Genomic DNA, 18,754 nt, shown 5'->3' on the forward strand with positions numbered 1-18,754 from the left:
GAAACGAACAGAGCTGAATAAATCAGGAGAGCTCATTAAAAGATAGTGAATATATCAGGTCTGTTGTTGCATAAAGGAGGGCTGTTTCCTGCACAACATGGTATAATTCTTCAGTCCGGAGCCTCTTCTTTTCTGCACACACACCCCCTGCCCCTCCACCTTCGGAGTTGTATTCTTAATCAGATTAATAAACATTTCTGCTGAGGTTCGTGTGGTGCTCTATATTTTACCTTGTTATCTGCAGCTTTTCTATTAATTACAAGTCAGCTCACTAGTCAACAATAGTAGTGAGGGACAACATAAATAGAATGAGAGTGCCCTGGAGATGTCACTCGTAGGATCTGATGCATCCTGGAACTCCCACGGGTTCCTGCAACCTCCCACATGCCTTGCTGGTCTTTTGTTCAATTACAGTTAATGCAATAGTTTGCCATTTTCTCCTTCTAATTATATTTTCAAGTGGGATTTGTAGCACATAGAAAAACATCCTTTTACATGTTGAGGCACCAGGGCTTTGTGCTTGGCATTGTCTGTCCCCTGGGTGCTGTACCATTCTTTCTGCAGAGCTCTGAATAAACAAGTCCCTCTTTTAAAGCTGCAGTTGTACAAACTGAAAATTTATGCATTAACTGTTTGCATTCTGATCATGTGTTCCAGATTACCTCTTACAGCATTCTTTTGGTATGCCAGAGAATGCTTATTTGTTTAAAAAAAAAAGGCATTTCTTTCACAGTTCACACATTATTCTTTCAATCACAGAATCACCAGATCAATTAGCACTTTTTATTTTTTTAAAGGAATATGCATAGTAATTGGTTTAAAATATTCATGCAGCATTTTCTAGGCCTTGCTTTCTTTAATTGTAATCATGTATCATGGCTGTAACCAGGATTATAAAAAATGGAAAAGAGATTTCTCTTTTCCAGAAAAAAAGTTGAGCTTTTCTAATCCTATTTATCTTCTGTCTTAGATTGGACTTTTTTGTCTTAATTTTCCTTCTGTGTGTGTGTGAAAAGTTCATCTGGATCGCCTTAATCTCATTCAACTATGTGTGACGATGTGTTAAAGGCTTGGTTTGAGCCTCTTGGTAGATTTATTAAAAAACTGGCAGTATCAGTCAACTTTAATAGTGTACAGACTGCTCATATCAGGGTGTAATTTAAATCCAAGAGACTCACATGTGTGCATTGTAAACATGAGGATTTCCTTTTTTGCAATAATTTCCAGTGGGCAATACTGCTTTGTGGTAAAGAAGAAACTATTCAATTATGCACAGAAGGCCATGCAGGATGACCAGTGAGGCTCTGTGATGTTTTAAAAGCTAGTACTAAAAACTAATTAAAATCTTCTCTGGTGATAAAGGGAGACTTGGGAGGAGTGTTGCCACATTTGTTTTCCCTAAGAATTTAATTTACAGCCAATTTTTCCTATCTGAATGTTACTTTCAAATGCACCCAGTGATAAGAAGCAACATCTGTTTTCTCTTCAATAGTACAAGGAGGCTCTGCATGGGGCTGAGTGTACACAGCCTATGTGAAGCCATTGTTATTCTCATTTCTTTTTTGTCCCCATGCCCGGTCCATTTGCCATATACCATCCGGCAAACAGCTGACACATCCCGGCTATTATGGACCCAGGCCTAATTGCCAGCAAAGTCTTTAAGCTCTTCCATGTTGGCCTCATAGGAGGAATGGGAGGACCATATAAATGATGCTGCTCTAGACCACTGCTCTCATTTTGCCTTTGCGGACTTCGCAGGCTGTTGTGCTGGAGGGTTTGTGGATGCTAAAAATATATCTGGAGCCCAGTGCCAGTGATTCGCTCTCTGGCTCCTCCTGCTCCCCCTGCCTGGCCCGGAATGTTTCTGTTTTCTGTGGTAATAAAGCTTGGGACTATTTAGATAGTAAACGTGTTCCAGAGTATGTTGTTTTTGCTGGGGTGCGGCAATAGAACTACCTGGAAAGAAGGAATAATCTGGGAGATGTATTTGCCAGCCTTTTCCCACAGGTTTGAGCATGGGGTGCCACTCTCTTGGGAGTACATTTTCTGGTGATCTGGGCATTGTTTTCCCATTTCATATTTTAACTTTTTAATTTTTTCGGCCCCATAGCCCTCCTGGAACAGAGACCATGATGACACGGCATCAACGCGCTCTGGGGGAACCCCCGGACCGTCCAGCGGAGGACACACATCACACAGCGGGGACAACAGTAGTGAGCAAGGTAGGAACAGAGCCCTCACACTTTCCTAGCTGGCCGGTGGTCACCAGCGTGCTTAGGGACTGGTGTACTCTCTTTCTGGTGTGGAAATATGCTCGGGTACTAGAGGGATTTTGCTGAGAAAGGTCTATCTTCCTTTTTTTTGACATTTTTTTCCTCCATCTCCTCCCAGTAAAGGGATTGGCATCTTTATTTCTTTAACCCTGCCAGCAAGCACATGTTAGAGCAACATATGTACCAAATTTGCAGTGTGCTTAATAAAAATAAGAAATGAGAAGTTTGGGGTTTTTTCTTCATTCAAATGGGTTAAAAGATGAAATCTTCAAAACCAAGTGTAATTAGGATTGCAGAAATGCATGCTAATATTTCAGAGATACCATCAAAACTTGATTGCATATATAGAAGAGATGTTAGCTGGACTGTTTTACAAAATTCTGAGCTGTGCTTTTACTTACTTTTTGATACTCAATTCCAATTTACTTGAATGCAAGAACGTTCTGTTTGAGTGCTAGGCCAGAGTAGCTGATTTAGCAGGGCGAGTATGAGATGAGCTTGGTGCAATGGAAGTGGGACATTCTACAAATAATCAGTGCTGTCTCAGAAACTCTGAAATCTGAAAAGCTAAATCTCGGTATTTTTTTTCTGAGAAGCTGAAAGCATATTTTTTCTGAAGAGACCAACTGCAGTGGATTTAGTGTTAATTTAATGCAATTAAAATTTAAAAAGGATCCTTGATCTGAATATAAAAGAGAGCACTTTATTGAAGTTGACTCTGAACTCACAATAGGTATATACTTTTAAATCTGGTTTTATGATCATGTTTCATTCAAGTGCTGTTAGACAACAAAGGAATTGTGTTTCCAAAAAAAGGTTGAACAGTACTGATTAACATTGCAAAGTCTGCATTTAACAAGATTAGTTTTTAAACTAAACCAGTATATTTTAATTTTTTATATGCATGGATTTAACGTACGTGGTGAATAACATCTCTTTATAGAATTTTAAGTATTTGAGACTCATTATTGCTTAAAGAAAAGTTGCTGACTTCATCGCGAGTGTAGCCTAGTAAAAATGGGGCCTGGAATAGTAAACTGTTGCAGAGTTGAGGCAGACACTGGTAACCTTCTGACCTCTGACTTTTACTGGAAAATGATATGCAACATAAATTCAGGGGGCCTTTTTTCTTTCAAGTATGTATACATATATATTCTAGTGTTGTTCACAATGCTATAGTTGAAGTGGTGTCAACTTGTTCATTCGAGCCCCTTGCTTTTGGAGCAAACTTTAAATCCATGGGGGCTTTTTAAGGCTGAAAAAGCTGCTTCAAAAATAAGCTTTGGACTAAAATGTGGTGTTTTGAGAGGGTTTTTGTATTCATTTAGGGCTGTTCTTTTATTAGACGGATGTGCGTGTGTTTATGTGGATATGTGCGTGGACAAAACATCTGTGGGGAGGCTTGCCAGGATGCTCCTAGCCCGTTGGAAATTGAGCATAGTTCCTGGTGTACTTCTGAAGATTTTCAGACTTTATTTTCTCTGAAATGTGGCATTTTTAGTAGTCTGGAGTGCTGGTCATATCTGATGCCCATTGCCATCCTGCAAAAAGTTTGTAGCAAGGGGCATGTTGCAGCTTCAGTCAGGAAGGGTTTTCTAAAGTGAGTTTCAAGCCTGAGTCCTATGAAGTATCCACAGAAGGACTTATCAGTGATGCTTTAGTCAGTTCTGAAACTGTTACCCAAACCCCAGGGGTTTATTTGGGCTGGGACTGCTGCCAGTGCTTGATAGAGAACTGTTTTGTGAAGAAGGCTCAGTGCATTAAAACTTTGGCGAAGAGTAACAAAAGTGGGAACTTGGTAACTGGAGCTCTCAGGTCAAGTTTGGGAAAGAAATTTTGGAAAAGAGATCCTTTCCTGGGAGTCTGTGTTACCAAGACTTGCCTTCGGGCCACTTGCCACCTTTGGAAATGGCATTGTTTTTGAGGAACAGGAATGTGGTAATGGTAGCAATGGTCTTGCTGAGCCTTGCTTTATGTCTTTTTTACATGAAATGCTCTGAAGGTTGAGACTGTGGGGAAAGCTCATTTGTTTAAGCACATCCATGCCTGCATGTACACCTTCTGTAAGAAAAAATCCTCCAAAATGTGATTTTAGCATTTCTCTATGGGGAAGAAGTCAAGAAATACAACCCTGAAGGACTGAAATGGAAGAGAACTAAAAGATAGCAAATATCCTGCCTCTCCCCAACTGCATTTAATTTCCAGATGCTGTGATTTGGTGGCTTTTTCTTCTGTGGCCTGATGTTAGGAGTGCAACACTGTGGTTAATCCCTTGTGTTCACCACTGCTGGGTGCTTTTCTTGGCAGCAGAAGGAGCCAGCATGGCACTGCCAAAGCAGCCAGGTGCTGTGGAGGGGTGGCAGCAAAAGGCTGGGGACCCACATGCTCGTGCTTGCAAGCATAGGAGTTAACGCGAGATGCATGTGTTGCATGACATATATTCAGTATATTATGGGCTTCCCTATTTTTAGGAGTTTTTAAAAGTTCCTTTTGGTTCCTTCCATCTGTCAAGATCACGTTTGCCATTAAAAAAAAAAGGAAAAAAAAAAAAAAAAAGGCAAATCTGATCACCAGAAATAAAACCCTCAGTAAAACTCTCCAAAACTGTCTGGTTTCAGGTTGTTCTCACAACCTACTTCCCTTGTTGGGGTAGGTAAAAGCACCTTCTGGGCCAAGTTTGCAACCTGACTGAAAGTATCACAAAGGTGTAAATGTAAGCTTTGCATTTTCAGAGAGGCACACAGACTGGAATGCCTAAGCCTTTAGCAAGATTTTTCTCCTTAGTCCTTAACCCAGAGTATGTTAAAGTGTATTTTTGGACTTTTTGGAGATTTTTCTTCATTACCTTATTCACTACAAATCTTGCAAAGTGTATTTTAAACCGATTTATGTCCCAGTGTAAAACATCCATTGAATGATTGCCTTTGAAATCAGGAGAGTTTTCCTGTAAACATTTTAAAGTCTTCTTCAACGTGTAAATTTATTTACTTAGTAAATAGTAATAACTTCTGGCTGCTTCAATCTATTGCAGAGATCTATATTGAACTGCTAGGGACCTGTGCTGGGGTCTCGTGCCACTGAACAGCAGGGTATGTTATTGCATAGTACGTTGACACAACCTCTTCTAAAGGCCTGATATTGTGTCATCATAGGGCATAGTTATAGTACAGGAATGCAGAATAATATTATGAAAAACTTTTCCCATTGCTCTGAACTTAATGGGAAAGCCCTTTAGAGGTCTGTCTCCAAATGGTGCTGAGAGATATGAATTTACATAGTGGAGAAATAATTCACTAAGTTCTATTTAAAAGAAGAGAAACAAAATCTTATGTACAGGCAGGTGATATTGAGCTCATGGCAGCACTATTTTATCTAACTTTGTCTTGTAACTCAAAAGATTCCTGTTTGGGATATTGAGAGATCTGTTTTGTTTGTTTTTCAAATAGTGAGACAAGGAAGATGCTGAACAAAGCCTTGGTGCAGTCACTTTTAATCCAGAGTGGAGTTCTTTATTTCCCATGTTTAGCTCTCCTACACAGCTTAAAAGAAAAAGAAAAATAATCCATCAGTGTCACCTTATTTGTGTGTATTGTTTTCCTCTTTTTTTTTTCTTCCCTAAGCCTCAGCCTGTGTTCTAAGCATTTTCTTAACCTCCAAATAATTGTTGCTCCTTCAAGCCAGGAGTAGAAAGCAACGATATTGGCGTCAATGGTTTATTTTTTTTTCAAGGTTTTGTAGGAGTTTGAGCAACCTATAGGCAAAAAGGCAATTGGGTTTATTATTGCTGGGAATCTCCAGGCAGTTGTTTGGAGGCTGCAAAGGCAGGCAGCAGAGCTGGGAAGAGCGGGAGAGAAGGGCCACATTATGTTCCAGATGACCGAGCAAGGATTTATATACCAGCTCGCCTTGTTTTTTTTTTCTTTTTTTTTTTCCCTTTTTTTTTCCTTTTTTTTTTTTTTTTAACATGGGAGAAGAAAAGTAATAAGAGTGGGGAGGCATTTGAAGCGGTCAGATGGCCGATGACTAATGGGATAGGTGGGCAGGAGCCCTCGGATTGGGTGTCTTAATGAGCACATTTCGCACCGAGTTTGGGCTGCAGTTCCCCTTCACCTTTGCCCTTTATTGACCGAACTGACACTTCATTTTTCACATACTTCCAATTATGGCTGAGCTTAAGTGTCGCCCTGCCTCCTTTCTTTCTTGCCTGTGGATGGCTTGAGAGTGGCTAAGGCCACAGAAGATATTTTAATTTGAAAAACTACCATAGCAAGGCAGGTTTAGGGTGTAACCTGAAACTGCTGTCATTTGGCAGTTTCTCTGATGAAAACAAAAGTTTTAATGTTTCTTGTTTAGCACTCCACCACCAGTCCCCCCCGTTTTCTGTGGTGATGTGGGGAATTGCTTTGGGAGTGATTGGAGTGATTGGGTTGGTGAGGAGTGTTTTCCTCGGGGTAAATCTTTTCTGGCAGTACAGGTGTCATGGGCGGGAATCACTGAAGTAAAGAGGTAAACCCAAATGAAAAGCAGACCCGTGCTTGAATGATGGCTCCTCTTTCCTTCTAAATGCAGCATCTTCTCAAATGGATTCTTGTGATGTAATGCCCTGCAATGTCCTTTGCTGGACTTTCCCCTTATGGAAAAGCAAAGCATAATTGTGCTTGCACTCCTCAAGCCTTAGGCCAGTGTGGATTTGTTGTTTTGGTAATATTTAATGCATGAATGCAGATTTGAGTGTGGCCTGACTGTGAAGCTTTGAGAAGTGGCTGAAAATTATGCTGGGAGAGGCTGGTAGGATGAAGAGGTGGAAAAATCTGCAGTCACCCCTTTGCTCTATGAGGAGAACCATGATATATCTCCCACTGCTCAAGCTTGTGTGCATTTCCACGTTGGCTTTTACATGCAGAATCCTTCCAGGGCGGAAATGTCTGTTTGCTTTTGCAGGGCTTAGGGGGTTTCAGAGCATGCGGTTTTCCTACCAAATGTGGATTCTGTCGGAAATAGTTGGAATAAGTTGTGCTCGCATGGGGTGGGTGGGTTTAAGAACAAAATAGCTGCTGTTAGACCTTCACTTCCCAGCAGCACCACTGGATTTTGCAGCGTGGTTTTCACTACCAGCTATGTCATGTGAAATTTGAGTGAGTAATGAGTGGGCATGTCACCTGTGTGCCAGTGGTGATTGCTTTACATTTATATACCTGGAGACTATGTTGACAATTATTTACATCCAAACAGAGGCCCCCTAAACCACAGAAGTATTTATCTAAAAAAAAAAAAAAAGTATGAAGTATTACCTACTTTATTATGTAGCCCTCTGGTATAGTAATGGCATAGCATATTTTTACTATAATATGGTAATAAAAGAATATGTAAAAGGCAGACAAAGGTTCTGTCTTTTCACTAAGGTGACCCCTGTTACCAAGTAACTGCTTTACTTATGAGCTTATTAAAAACTCAAAAAAAAATGAGCTTTTCATACTTCACAGGCATTGATGTGAAAATGAGCTGTCCTACAAGTAGTTTTCTTGATCATTTTTAGAACAATTGATTAGCCAAAGAGCCACTGTCATTAGTTGACATTGACTGATAGCAATTTGTCACAAGCTCCGAAGGTCAGCCAGGCAGTGGAAGCTTTGGCTTGTCTTTGATTGACCTTTTCTGATGCCATTATCATGCGATCGGTTAGACTGGATGTGACCCTCGATTAGAAAAGACAGGGCATTAGTCAACAGGGGCTGCTCCCTGTGTTTTTTCTGGGTCTTTATGTGTTGTGAATCCCGAATCAAGCATAATATGCTTGTTTGGAAACGGAGCAGCATCAGTTTTGTTGCTGAGGCTCTGCCATCCCCTTTTCTTTTCCTGCTTTTCCATTAAGCAGGAAGCACTTGGTTTGCTTTAAATCAGTGTGAGTACCTGTGCCCTCTTCCTTTGACGTGAGATACGAGATTTAAGCCAGGCCCATATTTTTCTGAAACTCTTAGTGTATATGCATATTCTTTAGCAGCACCAGCATTAATTATTTTTATCTCCCCAGAATCATGTTGGGTTTTTTTAACAGTGATTGAGTAGTTGAGGATTATGCTCATAACATGATGTCAATTTATCATTCTGCTCTAAAGCCGGGGGGCGTGAAACTGGTTTTTTTCCTCCTTCTAGTTTAGGTTTTTGGTTTTTTTGTTTGGTTTTGGTTTTTCTTTGGTTTTTTTTTTTTTTTTTTTTGGTCTCATCAGCCTGATTCAGCTGTTAAACTTAGATTTCGGCAGTGTTAAGTCTGTGTGCCTCAGCTAAGCAGGGTTGTGCTTCCACAATAGCACATGGGAGCAAGTTGTTACTTAGGAGCGGGTGTCTGTCATGATTTGAGCATTAATCTATTCCCCGTGTCAGGATTTATTTCAGTCATTCGCATAAGCTTAAATGTCTGTCATTAACAGGCGTTTTTCTTTTCGGTCTGGCAAAGCTAACTTAAATACTTATAAACATTGCTTGTTTTCCCTAAATTGTGGGTAACATCATTGTAAATTAACTCTTTTCCTTGTAAAAAACCTTCCTTCTTTCCATTTGCCTTTCAGGGGAAACCTGAATTTCTCTCAGCACCAACTTGTTTTTCAGGTCAGCCCCCAGAGATAATAAGCAGTTCAAAACCAGCAAAACCATTTCAGCACGGTTTAATGGGACTTTTAGTCTTTGCTCAGGAAAAACTTCCAGCTGAGAGTAGAGCAGAGAGAGATGACCATGTCAGGAGGCAGATCTTTCAGGCTGAGGCTACTGCCATCACTGGCAGAGCAGAAGGAGGGAAAAAGACTTTGGAAACTGTTTACCTTTAAGGTGGCTATGGAAAAACAAATATTCCTAACTTCTTGGCCTATCTGTATTCAAGGAGAATCCATGTGCTGGAGTCCTTTGTTTTCCTTTTTTTCTATTTTCTTGGCAAGTTTTTGTAAACTCAGAAATGTCTACCCGTTAAACATCTGTGTGGCTATGCACAAGCCCATGTATACATAGATGTGTGTATAAGAACATGGCCCTGACCCTGAACTGAGAGCATCCATTGGCTTTTGCAGCCCCAAAGTGTGTCTGCGCAGAACCAGGTGTCTTGCTGAGGGCAGGATCTTGAAAATGCCAAACGGGAAACAGTGGTGGAAAAGAATCACATTGCTAAATTGTTATATTGGGCTGTTAGCTGAAATCTCTGGTGTAGGACTGAAAGGCATCTTGCCTTGCCTGGGGTTTTGTTAGAAGTTGTAGAAATAGGTTTGAAGTTTTTAGTGTCCAAGATGCCCCTTTCAACAGTACTGGAGGTGGGGGTCTTCAAGATGGCTGATATGATTTTTTTATTGTTGTTGTTTTATTCAGATATAGTGTTTGTTTTCCTACACACCTTGGATGTTTTCACTTAAGTTGTGGTGGCTTATTGGAGCTAATGAGCTTCCCATATGGCCCATATTAAAGACCATGTTAGCATTCCCAACTTAAGGGTTGTATCCCATTTTCTTCTCCAGGTTTTGGTGGCTTCAGCTGAGTCTTGCAATCTGATGTAGGCAGAGTGAGACTGTAAGGTGTGTGTAATTTGCCTCTTTAACTTGGACATTAAAAAAACAAAAGTTGTGATCTTGAGATATTTGTTTTGAGCAACATTTTATCACAAGGAGTATAAACTCATAAACATGCTGTATTTCGGGATTAGTGATGCAATTGGGTGTGCCATTAGGCTGCTTGACAGAAGCCATTTTCCTCTCTCACAAACGATTTTCCTATCTCATGAAAGGGTGGGAGGGGAAAGATGGCTAAGGTTGGACGAGAAGTCTTTAAAATTGTGTGTGGAGAAAGTGGGTGCTTGTCCCATAATATAAGAACTAAGGGTGGGTGTTCATGGCACAGGAGTTGTTCCAGAGCGTTGGTAGGTTTAAAACAAACAAAAATGTTTTATGTGTTGGATTAAATTTATTGCTACGGAACAGCATTCTGAGGAGGTCAGCAGGGGACAAAAAGAGATTAGACCAATTCATGGAAAAATAGGTTCTTCTGTAGCTATTAAAAACCCTAGTCCAGACGCAACCGCTGGCTCAGGAAGCTGCCCAAGTGCTGATTGTCAGAGCGGTGGTGCAGCTGCTTCTGGGTGCGCCACTTTCCCTCGTGTTTTCCTAAACAGCCGTCATGGCTTGTGTGAGACACCATCACAAGACCCAGTTACTTGGACAGGTGTCTGCTTTTTTTTGTGTTCAAATAATTTTTTATAATTCAATTCAGGAAATAAGATGCTGAATATTTTTGTTTATTCCTTTTTATCCCTTTTTCTTAAAGGCTCTTTCTAATGCTGGCATGCTTTTGTTGGGAAGAAAGTAGACATAGCTTGTATTTTCTTGCCCTTATTACCCCGATGGTGGGAATGTTTTGATGCTATTCATTCATATTTGACAGGTGATTGCTTCTGTAAATGAATGCACTCGAATCATAATTGTTGCAACAGAATTGTTTGATTACCTGGCGGTAGCCTCTTTCTCTCAGATAGCTTTTGGATCACCTGTTTGCTGAGAGCATTTGACAGTCCTCATGTTTATTACCCAATTGAATGTCAGTAGCAATTGCAGCTAAAGATAAACGAAAATGCAAGTACTTGTTGACCTTGACTTTTTTCCACAAGATATTGGACTTGATGGCTCTATTGCTGTTGAACTGATAAGAGTTATAAACAGTAGTTGAGGGAAAATGTTTTATTCCCGGCGGAAAATACCACGCTGCTGTGGGAAATGGCATCTGACTAGCACTCTCTGCCAAATTTGCTTGGTTCACCTTCATTTAGACTGTGGGAAAATAAAATCCAAATTTCCCCTTTTATGACTTTAATATCTCTGCAAACATGAATTCCTGTGATCTTCGTAAAGTTTTGTTAGCAGACTGTGTCGATAACAGACAGTGAGCACGAGACCTCGCCATGTTTTATGATGTGCTATAATGAGGATTCTCAATTCTTCCTCATTTTTGAGCTGATTTGATAATTACAGGGAGGGAGCAGAGCTTTCTTCTATTCCATGGGAAGCTTAATATGTCTATAAGCAACAAAGACTGGGAAATGTGTGGCTGTGGGTGGATATTTTCGTAGTGGGGGCTGTGGTGGTGGGAGGACAGCCTGGGGATGAAGGCCAAGTGATTGCAGGGATTTAGAGGTGGTACTCTCATTGGTCAACTTTGCACCCACTTCTTTGGGGAAGGTCCCACATGGGGTCCTTTACAGGTTTTTGGTAGGAGGCAGCTGATTTGGTGGTGCCCCTGCCAGCTGTGTTTGGAAAATGGGAGGGAGGGATGAACTCCCGCCCCTACAAATTTTCCTGCTATAACATCCCATATATATATATATTTATATATATTTATTTCTAATCCTACTCTAATATGAAACCTGAAAGGAAGACTTCAATGGAAACAGGAGCAGGCAATAGGCTTTGAGATCTTTCAGGACGAAAGTCACTGTATAAACATTATATGTAAAAAGCACAAAAGACACTGGAATTATATTCTTTAAAACATAAGTCCTTCTTGTCTCGGGAACTGCTCTGATAAACTCTGTACAGTATTGTAGGAGCTTGTTAAAGCTCTGAAATGCAGGATTAAGCAGTGCTGTAACAGTTAGCAGAGTCAGACGAGTAATCTTATTGCATTGTAATTTTTTTTTAGGTAAGATTAAGGTGGTATTACATTATATGTTTGTGGGCGAGGGGCCATTCTTCGAGGGATTAATTAATAGGATCAGCACTGTAAGATGCTGACATAATTTTTTCTAGGCACATTGATGCACATGGGCTTTTATTATTCCTTTTTTTTTTTTTTCAATTTTAAATTCATGAAAGAGATGGGGACTTTCTCTGGGCAGTCAGAGTAGCCTCTGCAGCTTGCAGCAGTGGTGATGTCAGAGCCACCTGTCATCCTATAATTCATCAGGGTCCACTTCTCACTGGCCTGGTGACCCACTAGTTGGTGACATGAGAAATACCAGAGGGAGATGCCTGATGTCCCTTCTACTCAAGCTGGGGTTGGATCGTAGGGTTGTGACTAAGCAAATGCATGACACTGCTCTGACAGGTTTTTGAATGAGGGTGCTGTTGGTAAAGTCTTCCACCTTTCTGCTTTGGCTCTTGAGCCATAATGTCTCCTCCATGTAGCCTTTGGTTTTATGTGCTTCAACTTTTGCTGCTCACGCCTGGATGGTGGGAACAGACATGGGAGAGCATGACTGGGCCTATGATGTGCAGTGGGAGCACCGTGACATCAGGATAAGCACTGCCAGCCTGCCTCCCGCTGTAGCTTGGGAACTTCCTCATCATAAGGCAGTACCTCTGTCATCTAATAGCCAATATACAAGTATTTTTATATATATAACTTATTTATCTATTATGAATATTATGAGTATTTGTTTGTTTGATTTTTTTTCTCTTGAGTATTTAAAATCTCACACAGATTTTGCAGTCAGGTTTTTGCAGTTGCTCTTTGCTGAAGCGTAATGTGAAAGTGTGGGAAAGAAGAAACGGCATATAAATAAATAAAACTACAGTGGGGACAGCCTTTTCAACTACTTGTCCCTTAGTCTTTAGTTTTCTTGGGGCTGATTCTGCACCAAGAGAGATGGCCCTTGCATCCCCAATACTGTCTATTGTCTCCAGGTTGTAAGTACATCTTTTGCAGAAGGAGACCTACTAGAAGACACCACTTATGCCCTTGGAAAAGACCTAATGGTGGCAGGCATACCCTAACTTATTCTGAAATCTTCCCCACTGCTCTGAATAGCAGTGTCACATGGATGCATGCTAAATATATTCTGGAGTCTGTAGTGTCCTGACAGACCTTGAAGAAGGCATATCTTAGCTTTCTCTGGTCAGCAACTGAAGGTCATGGAAGCAGGACTTGTAGGATGGAGATTCTTTTGTTGGTCTCATTGCTGTGCCAAGAGAATCTCCTCCCTTTCTCCCTCCCTGGCACAGCATTGAGGGAGAAACCCCACAGCAGAGTTCCTGCTTGGGGCTCTAGATTATAGCACAGGCACTGCATCAAATGTCTTCCTAAAGCCGGGGAAAGAGGGAATGAGGTCAGCATTAACTGAACAGCTCCAAGTTAAGTCATTTAAAATGGGGTTAAAGTTTCAGGGCACTGTCATGTCAGAGTGTAGCAGCTTCTTGCTAAAGAGCAGGGGATAGGTTGCAGACAAATTACAGCAAGGGGGAAAAGAGACAACAAAGTGGAGTTAAAATGTTGTGTTCATTCTGTACTTCTCCACCCTTCCGCACTTAGCAAAGCATCTATTTATCTCTCCTGTCCCCTCATCCTGCCTGTGGCCATGAGAATGCCCCAGGAGAGGCTTTTGTGAAGGATCCTGCCTGCTTTCTTTTTTTTTGTATCTGTCTGCACTAACCCCCCCGTGCAAATTCTGCATGAGGCCAGCTGTGTAAAAGCAAGAACGGTGGTGATGTTAATTCAGTACAACTATTGGATAGACTTGGTATGGTTTTGTATTTTAGTTCTGTAATGGGCTGTAGGAAAACGGAGGGATGTTCTATTGATGAGAAGGCTGAGCCACAAAATCTTTAAATGTCAGTCTATAAATATTTATTGTGTGTGTGTTTGTTCATATACGTGCTTGAACGTGACTACTTCCTACTACTACACTTTTTTATTCTGTCAACCTGGCAAGAAAGGTGGTAAAACCACCCCTGTGAAGCACAGGGCATTTTTAGAACCTTTCAAATTTCCCTTATGAGGAATGTTGTGCTAAGTTCCTTGGTGTTACAGCTACAAGAGACAAATTAGGAAGCAGTGGTAACATTAGTGTCTCACTACATATTTATCCAGCTAAAATACCCCAGAGGTGGCCATAATTTACCAGACTGAAGAGCAGAAAGGGCTGGCCTAGCCACCTTATCAAGAAATGTAAAGTGATGACTTGCTTTAATTTAATCCGAAGGATGTTGGTGACTTGGTTGAATTTATTCCCAATAAAGTAACCAGCTAACAGTCTGCAGGAGGAACATGTTAGTCATGACATGGGTATATCAGCTCTTCACCAGCATTAATTATATCGCACCACTGAAAAGCAGAAAATGCATATTATGCAATTGTACAGCATGGCTTTTCATACCTAATGAATTAATATAAATTAGAATTGCTTTGTACAGATGAATGCTATGTGTTACCAATATACAAATTTTATTTACAGTTGCAGTTGGTGTATGTGAAATAACAGTAATAGACTTAAAAGTGCCTCTCAAGTTGATAAATGCCAACTTGATACTAAACACATTAATACTCAGTTAAAATTAGCAATCAATTTACTTGGATATTGGAGGTTAGCCAGGGATGGATCTGAAGTTGTATTAGGTATATCGTACTGGTCTGAATACATCATATGCTGTTGCAAAAGCATTGTGCTAATTTTAGCTTACAAAGAGGATGAAGATAAACTGCCTGCTGCTGGTTTGCCATATGCTATCCTGGTGATAATATTCAAGCCGAAAATATTCTGCAGAGAGTCTTATTGTTTCAGTAAAAGAAAAGTGGAAGAGAGTTAAGCAAATTTCTCCCCTGTAAATGTATACAAAATAATTAAATAAAACAAACCTCAAATGCTGGTAGATGAGATCTGTGAAATTTGTTTTGGGTTTATTTGCTTTCATGGGAGTCAACAATTTATTTTACTATATATTTGATCCAATTGTATCCATTTCTCCCATGTAAATCTTAAAATCAATCTAAATAAAAATCGAACTTTGTTCTGGTAGGCAAAAATATAGTCTGAGTTGCTCCTAAATAGTTAAGCCTTCCATCATTCAAGTTTGGTACAGGAATAAAAGCACTGCTGAGCTGATTTTTCATGAGCTTCTCCCTTTGCTTTGTTTATGTTAAAACACAAAACATATTCTGGTTTCCATATGGGGAGGATTTTGCTTCTGCATGTTCAGTGAGGAGCATTTGCCTTCTCCATCTGCACCCGTGGCCAGGAAAGGGGTGTGTGAGGAGGGGTGCCGGGGCCCCTGGGGTTGCAAGGGCTGGGGGGAAGCTTTGCATTAGCAAGTGGTGAAAAGCTTGACCTTTGAGTGACCTGGGTCAAGCAAGCCCCCTGCCGAAGTGTCCCATTTAGACATGGATACCTGTGGGGTGAGGGAAGAGATAAAGAAAGGGGGAGGAAGATAAAGTAATCCCATTGACCTGGGAACTTCTCAGATATTACAAGCGAGAGAACATCAGGAATAATAAAAGAGGGACAATATTTGCCTGCCCCCTGTATCTGTGTAATGTCATTTCCAAAGGGCTGGAGTAGATAACAGCAAATGTGCTTTCAAGTATCAGTTCAATCTCTTGAAGTGATGGGGAAGACTGGATGCTCTGATGTGGTGGGTGCTGGAGAGTGTAATACAATCCTCCTCACTGCAGAGAGAATTGTATACATGGACAAAGATCTGCTGATTACATCTTTTGCTAAAGTGTTAAGTAAAAGATCTGGCTATAAGAGATGACTAGTCTACTATTGTCTGATCTTCTGACTTTTTTTTATAGGGGTTTTCACAGGAACAAATACCAATTACCAAAATAAAAGCAAGCAGTGTGGCCTGTCCATATCATGGTAGGACACATGCTCTTGAGTCAGCCTGGGCAGGAAGCTTGGCAGGTCTGTCCCCCACCACTGCCATTGCATCTTTATCTCTCTGCCACTGAGCGCTTGAAATTCCAGTTTCCAAGTAAAAACTTCCTGTTTCTTGCTTTTACATTCAGTTTGGTAAGACATAAATTTAGTTATCTATCAAGGGGTTTTTTTTTTCCTCTATCAAGGCAAGATGAGAAGAAGAAATTAATTATGATTTGGTGATAAGAGGTAGAATTTTGCATTTTCCCAGATTCTCTGTGGCAGGAAGTGTGAGGTTGTATTCTTGTGATAAGGGGATGGATGGGAGCTAAATTCAGCCTTTCCATCCTGAGTAATTTTAGAAAGAGTCCTGAAGTCCAGATCTTGCTTAGAAACAGAGATGGGCATATTCAGTCTTCATTACCCATAGTTTCCTTGCTAGACCGTTGCTGCTTGTAAGTTTTTAGTGTTCTGTGCAGTATTTAAAGCTAATAGTGCACATATTCTTGTAGTCATCTCAATCCTGAATTTCCCTCCGGAGAGTTTCTTTCTCTCCATTGACTGTGAAGGGACTCAGGGAGGACTAATTACCTTGTTCAGACACTTAGCTTGGCAGTCTGACTTAAATGCTTAGAGGGAGCAGGGAGGAAATTGTGCTAAAACTTGGCATTCCTTTAGGATGAAAATGTTTGCTCTTTGTGAAGAAGCAGAATAAAGTGTCTTGTACTGCTGAAGGTTAGAGGAGTGGGCTCAGGTATTGTATGTGTAGGTGAGGCTGTCCTCTGCAGCTCCTGAGCACAGTGGTCTGAGCATCTCATGACATTTGTTGTTGTTTGCAGACCTGCATGAGTAACTGAAGTGTTCAAAAATCTTGGTGATGATAGAAAAAGAAAAAAAATATACACTTAAAAAAAATATTTAGGGGGTGTTAATGCCTGTATTCCCATGCCTAGGTGTCAAGAAGCCGGGATTCCAGCTTTTCCTAACTTCAAGAGGTTGCTTGTTTTATTAGTGCATATGTGGTTTTGTTTGAAGGTTCCCATATGACTCTGGGAACTGAGGACTTAAATATAAAACATGATGAATGGGACTTCTGAAACTGTGTAGCAGCACTTTGTTCAACCTCCAACTAAATATCATTGAGGTCTTGCATGAGATGAGAGGCTCCATGAGGGAAGCCTTGAAGCAAAATCTGTTGCTGAGTTGAGGTGGTAAGAATGGCTATATTTAGCTTTGTTGTGCTGTTTGGGCACAGGGTCCTTTGGAAGCTGGCATTGCATTTGTCAGAACTTCTCTCTGTTTTTAGATATATAATCTGAATTTAACCTACTTCTACTCCAAACTAACAAGATGTACATTGGTCCATCTCAGTGTACTTATAATCATTCAAAATGGCTCATTTTTCCACTTCATTTTTGTGGTCGTATTTGTAGCAATCCTGACTAGCACATGAGGTTGATAGGTAAGGGGTTAGTAATTTTTGTGCAGAATATTGAACTCCATTATATCTCCATTTTGAATATCTCCATTTTGAACTCCATATATATCTCCATTTTGAAGTCCACTTTGGATGCTATCCTGAAAAATATTTCTGAACTGTACTCTGTGTTCCCACTGTTTCTGTGCTGTCTCCAGAAACATGAAATTTGGTGAAATTCAGGGCTTGCTTCCTTGGAGGCTGCAAGGACAAAGCCTAAGGGTAGTGCTGGAGGTTTGCAGGTGTGGAGGGAGGGCGGGTTACTGTCAGCAGCAGTGTGGACTTTCATTCAGCACCTCGTCAGCCTGTCTTATCTGGGATCTTGGGGGATGGCTTTCCAGGGTAAACCAGGGAAGGGAGCTGAGTGAGGTGTTTCCAGGATTGTCCTGGAAGAGGCTTTCTTGTGAGTCGGTCTGCTTGCTCTGCAGGAGTCATAACCAGCACAGATACTTGCAGTGCCTTGGAAAGCTGGGCTTTCCAGCATGTTTTTTGACTGCTCTGAGACTTTGACCTCCTTCTTTACAACTCATGGAATCTTTGGATGCGCATCTGTCATCTTGAGCCTCTCCTTTTGTGCTTTTCGGTGTGGTTCATGCACAGCTTTGAATATGCATGAAGTCTCCTGGACTGGTAGGGGGTGAGCATAAAGGATAGCTTCCCCATGATCTTAGAGGCAATTGCCCTCTCAATATTGCCTTGTTCAGGTCACTGCTGAGATCATATTCATTGCAAATATGGTGCTTATGTCAAAGTATCTTCCATAGAAACTGTTAAGTATAGGTGAGAATGCTTTTCAGTTGAACTTTCAATTTCAACCCGTGATTTTAGATGAAAATCCATCTCATCTGCCTCAGCCACACATCACAGGTGCAGCTGATCAGGCATTTAAAATGACAAAATTCAGAGTTGCTTTGCATAGAAACCAGCATCAGGATTGGCAATGGTTCAGAGGCTGGCATTGTTGGCAACTGCTCAGATGATTTGCAGGTATTTATGAAAGCCTTTTCCAGTCTCAAGACAATCACCTGTTTTGGCATCAGTGAGTATTGTTCCAGAATTGCAATGGGAAAGAGTGTAGATCTGTGACTCTGCTTTTCTGCCTGACAAGCCTTGGTGACTCAGTCTGCAGGCTGAGACACTTGCCTGCAGGTCCTAAGGCATCAGCCATAGAGCAAAGGTTGTGTATGGAGGAAGAAAGCAGCTAACACACTGTTGGAAAACTGTGTTTTCTCAACATGCAATGAGTTTATTAGAAGAGACTCATTCAGAGTGGAAGCAGGAAATAGTATTTACTAGGATTTATTTGACTGCTCCAGGATAATTTGAATACAGGTTTTCAAGTATTTTGTTTCTTTTTACACACATCTAAGCACATCTCCAATATGTATATATATTACAAAGCTG

At 40.8% G+C, this 18,754-nt stretch overlaps 1 protein-coding gene across 3 annotated transcripts in view; it reads left to right on the forward strand.

The window, feature by feature from the left end:
* Window positions 1-18,754, forward strand: part of MEIS1 (Meis homeobox 1) — a 108,295-nt gene that overhangs the window by 24,550 nt on the left and 64,991 nt on the right. For all 3 annotated transcript variants that reach the window (XM_050972366.1, XM_050972367.1, XM_050972365.1), the window contains exon 7: window positions 2,111-2,222. In XM_050972366.1, the coding sequence (XP_050828323.1) occupies window positions 2,111-2,222 (112 nt within the window). The remainder of the gene's footprint in view (window positions 1-2,110; window positions 2,223-18,754) is intronic.

The sequence above is a fragment of the Serinus canaria genome, chromosome 3 (genome assembly GCF_022539315.1).
Source record: "Serinus canaria isolate serCan28SL12 chromosome 3, serCan2020, whole genome shotgun sequence".
Taxonomy (NCBI): Eukaryota; Metazoa; Chordata; class Aves; order Passeriformes; family Fringillidae; genus Serinus; species Serinus canaria.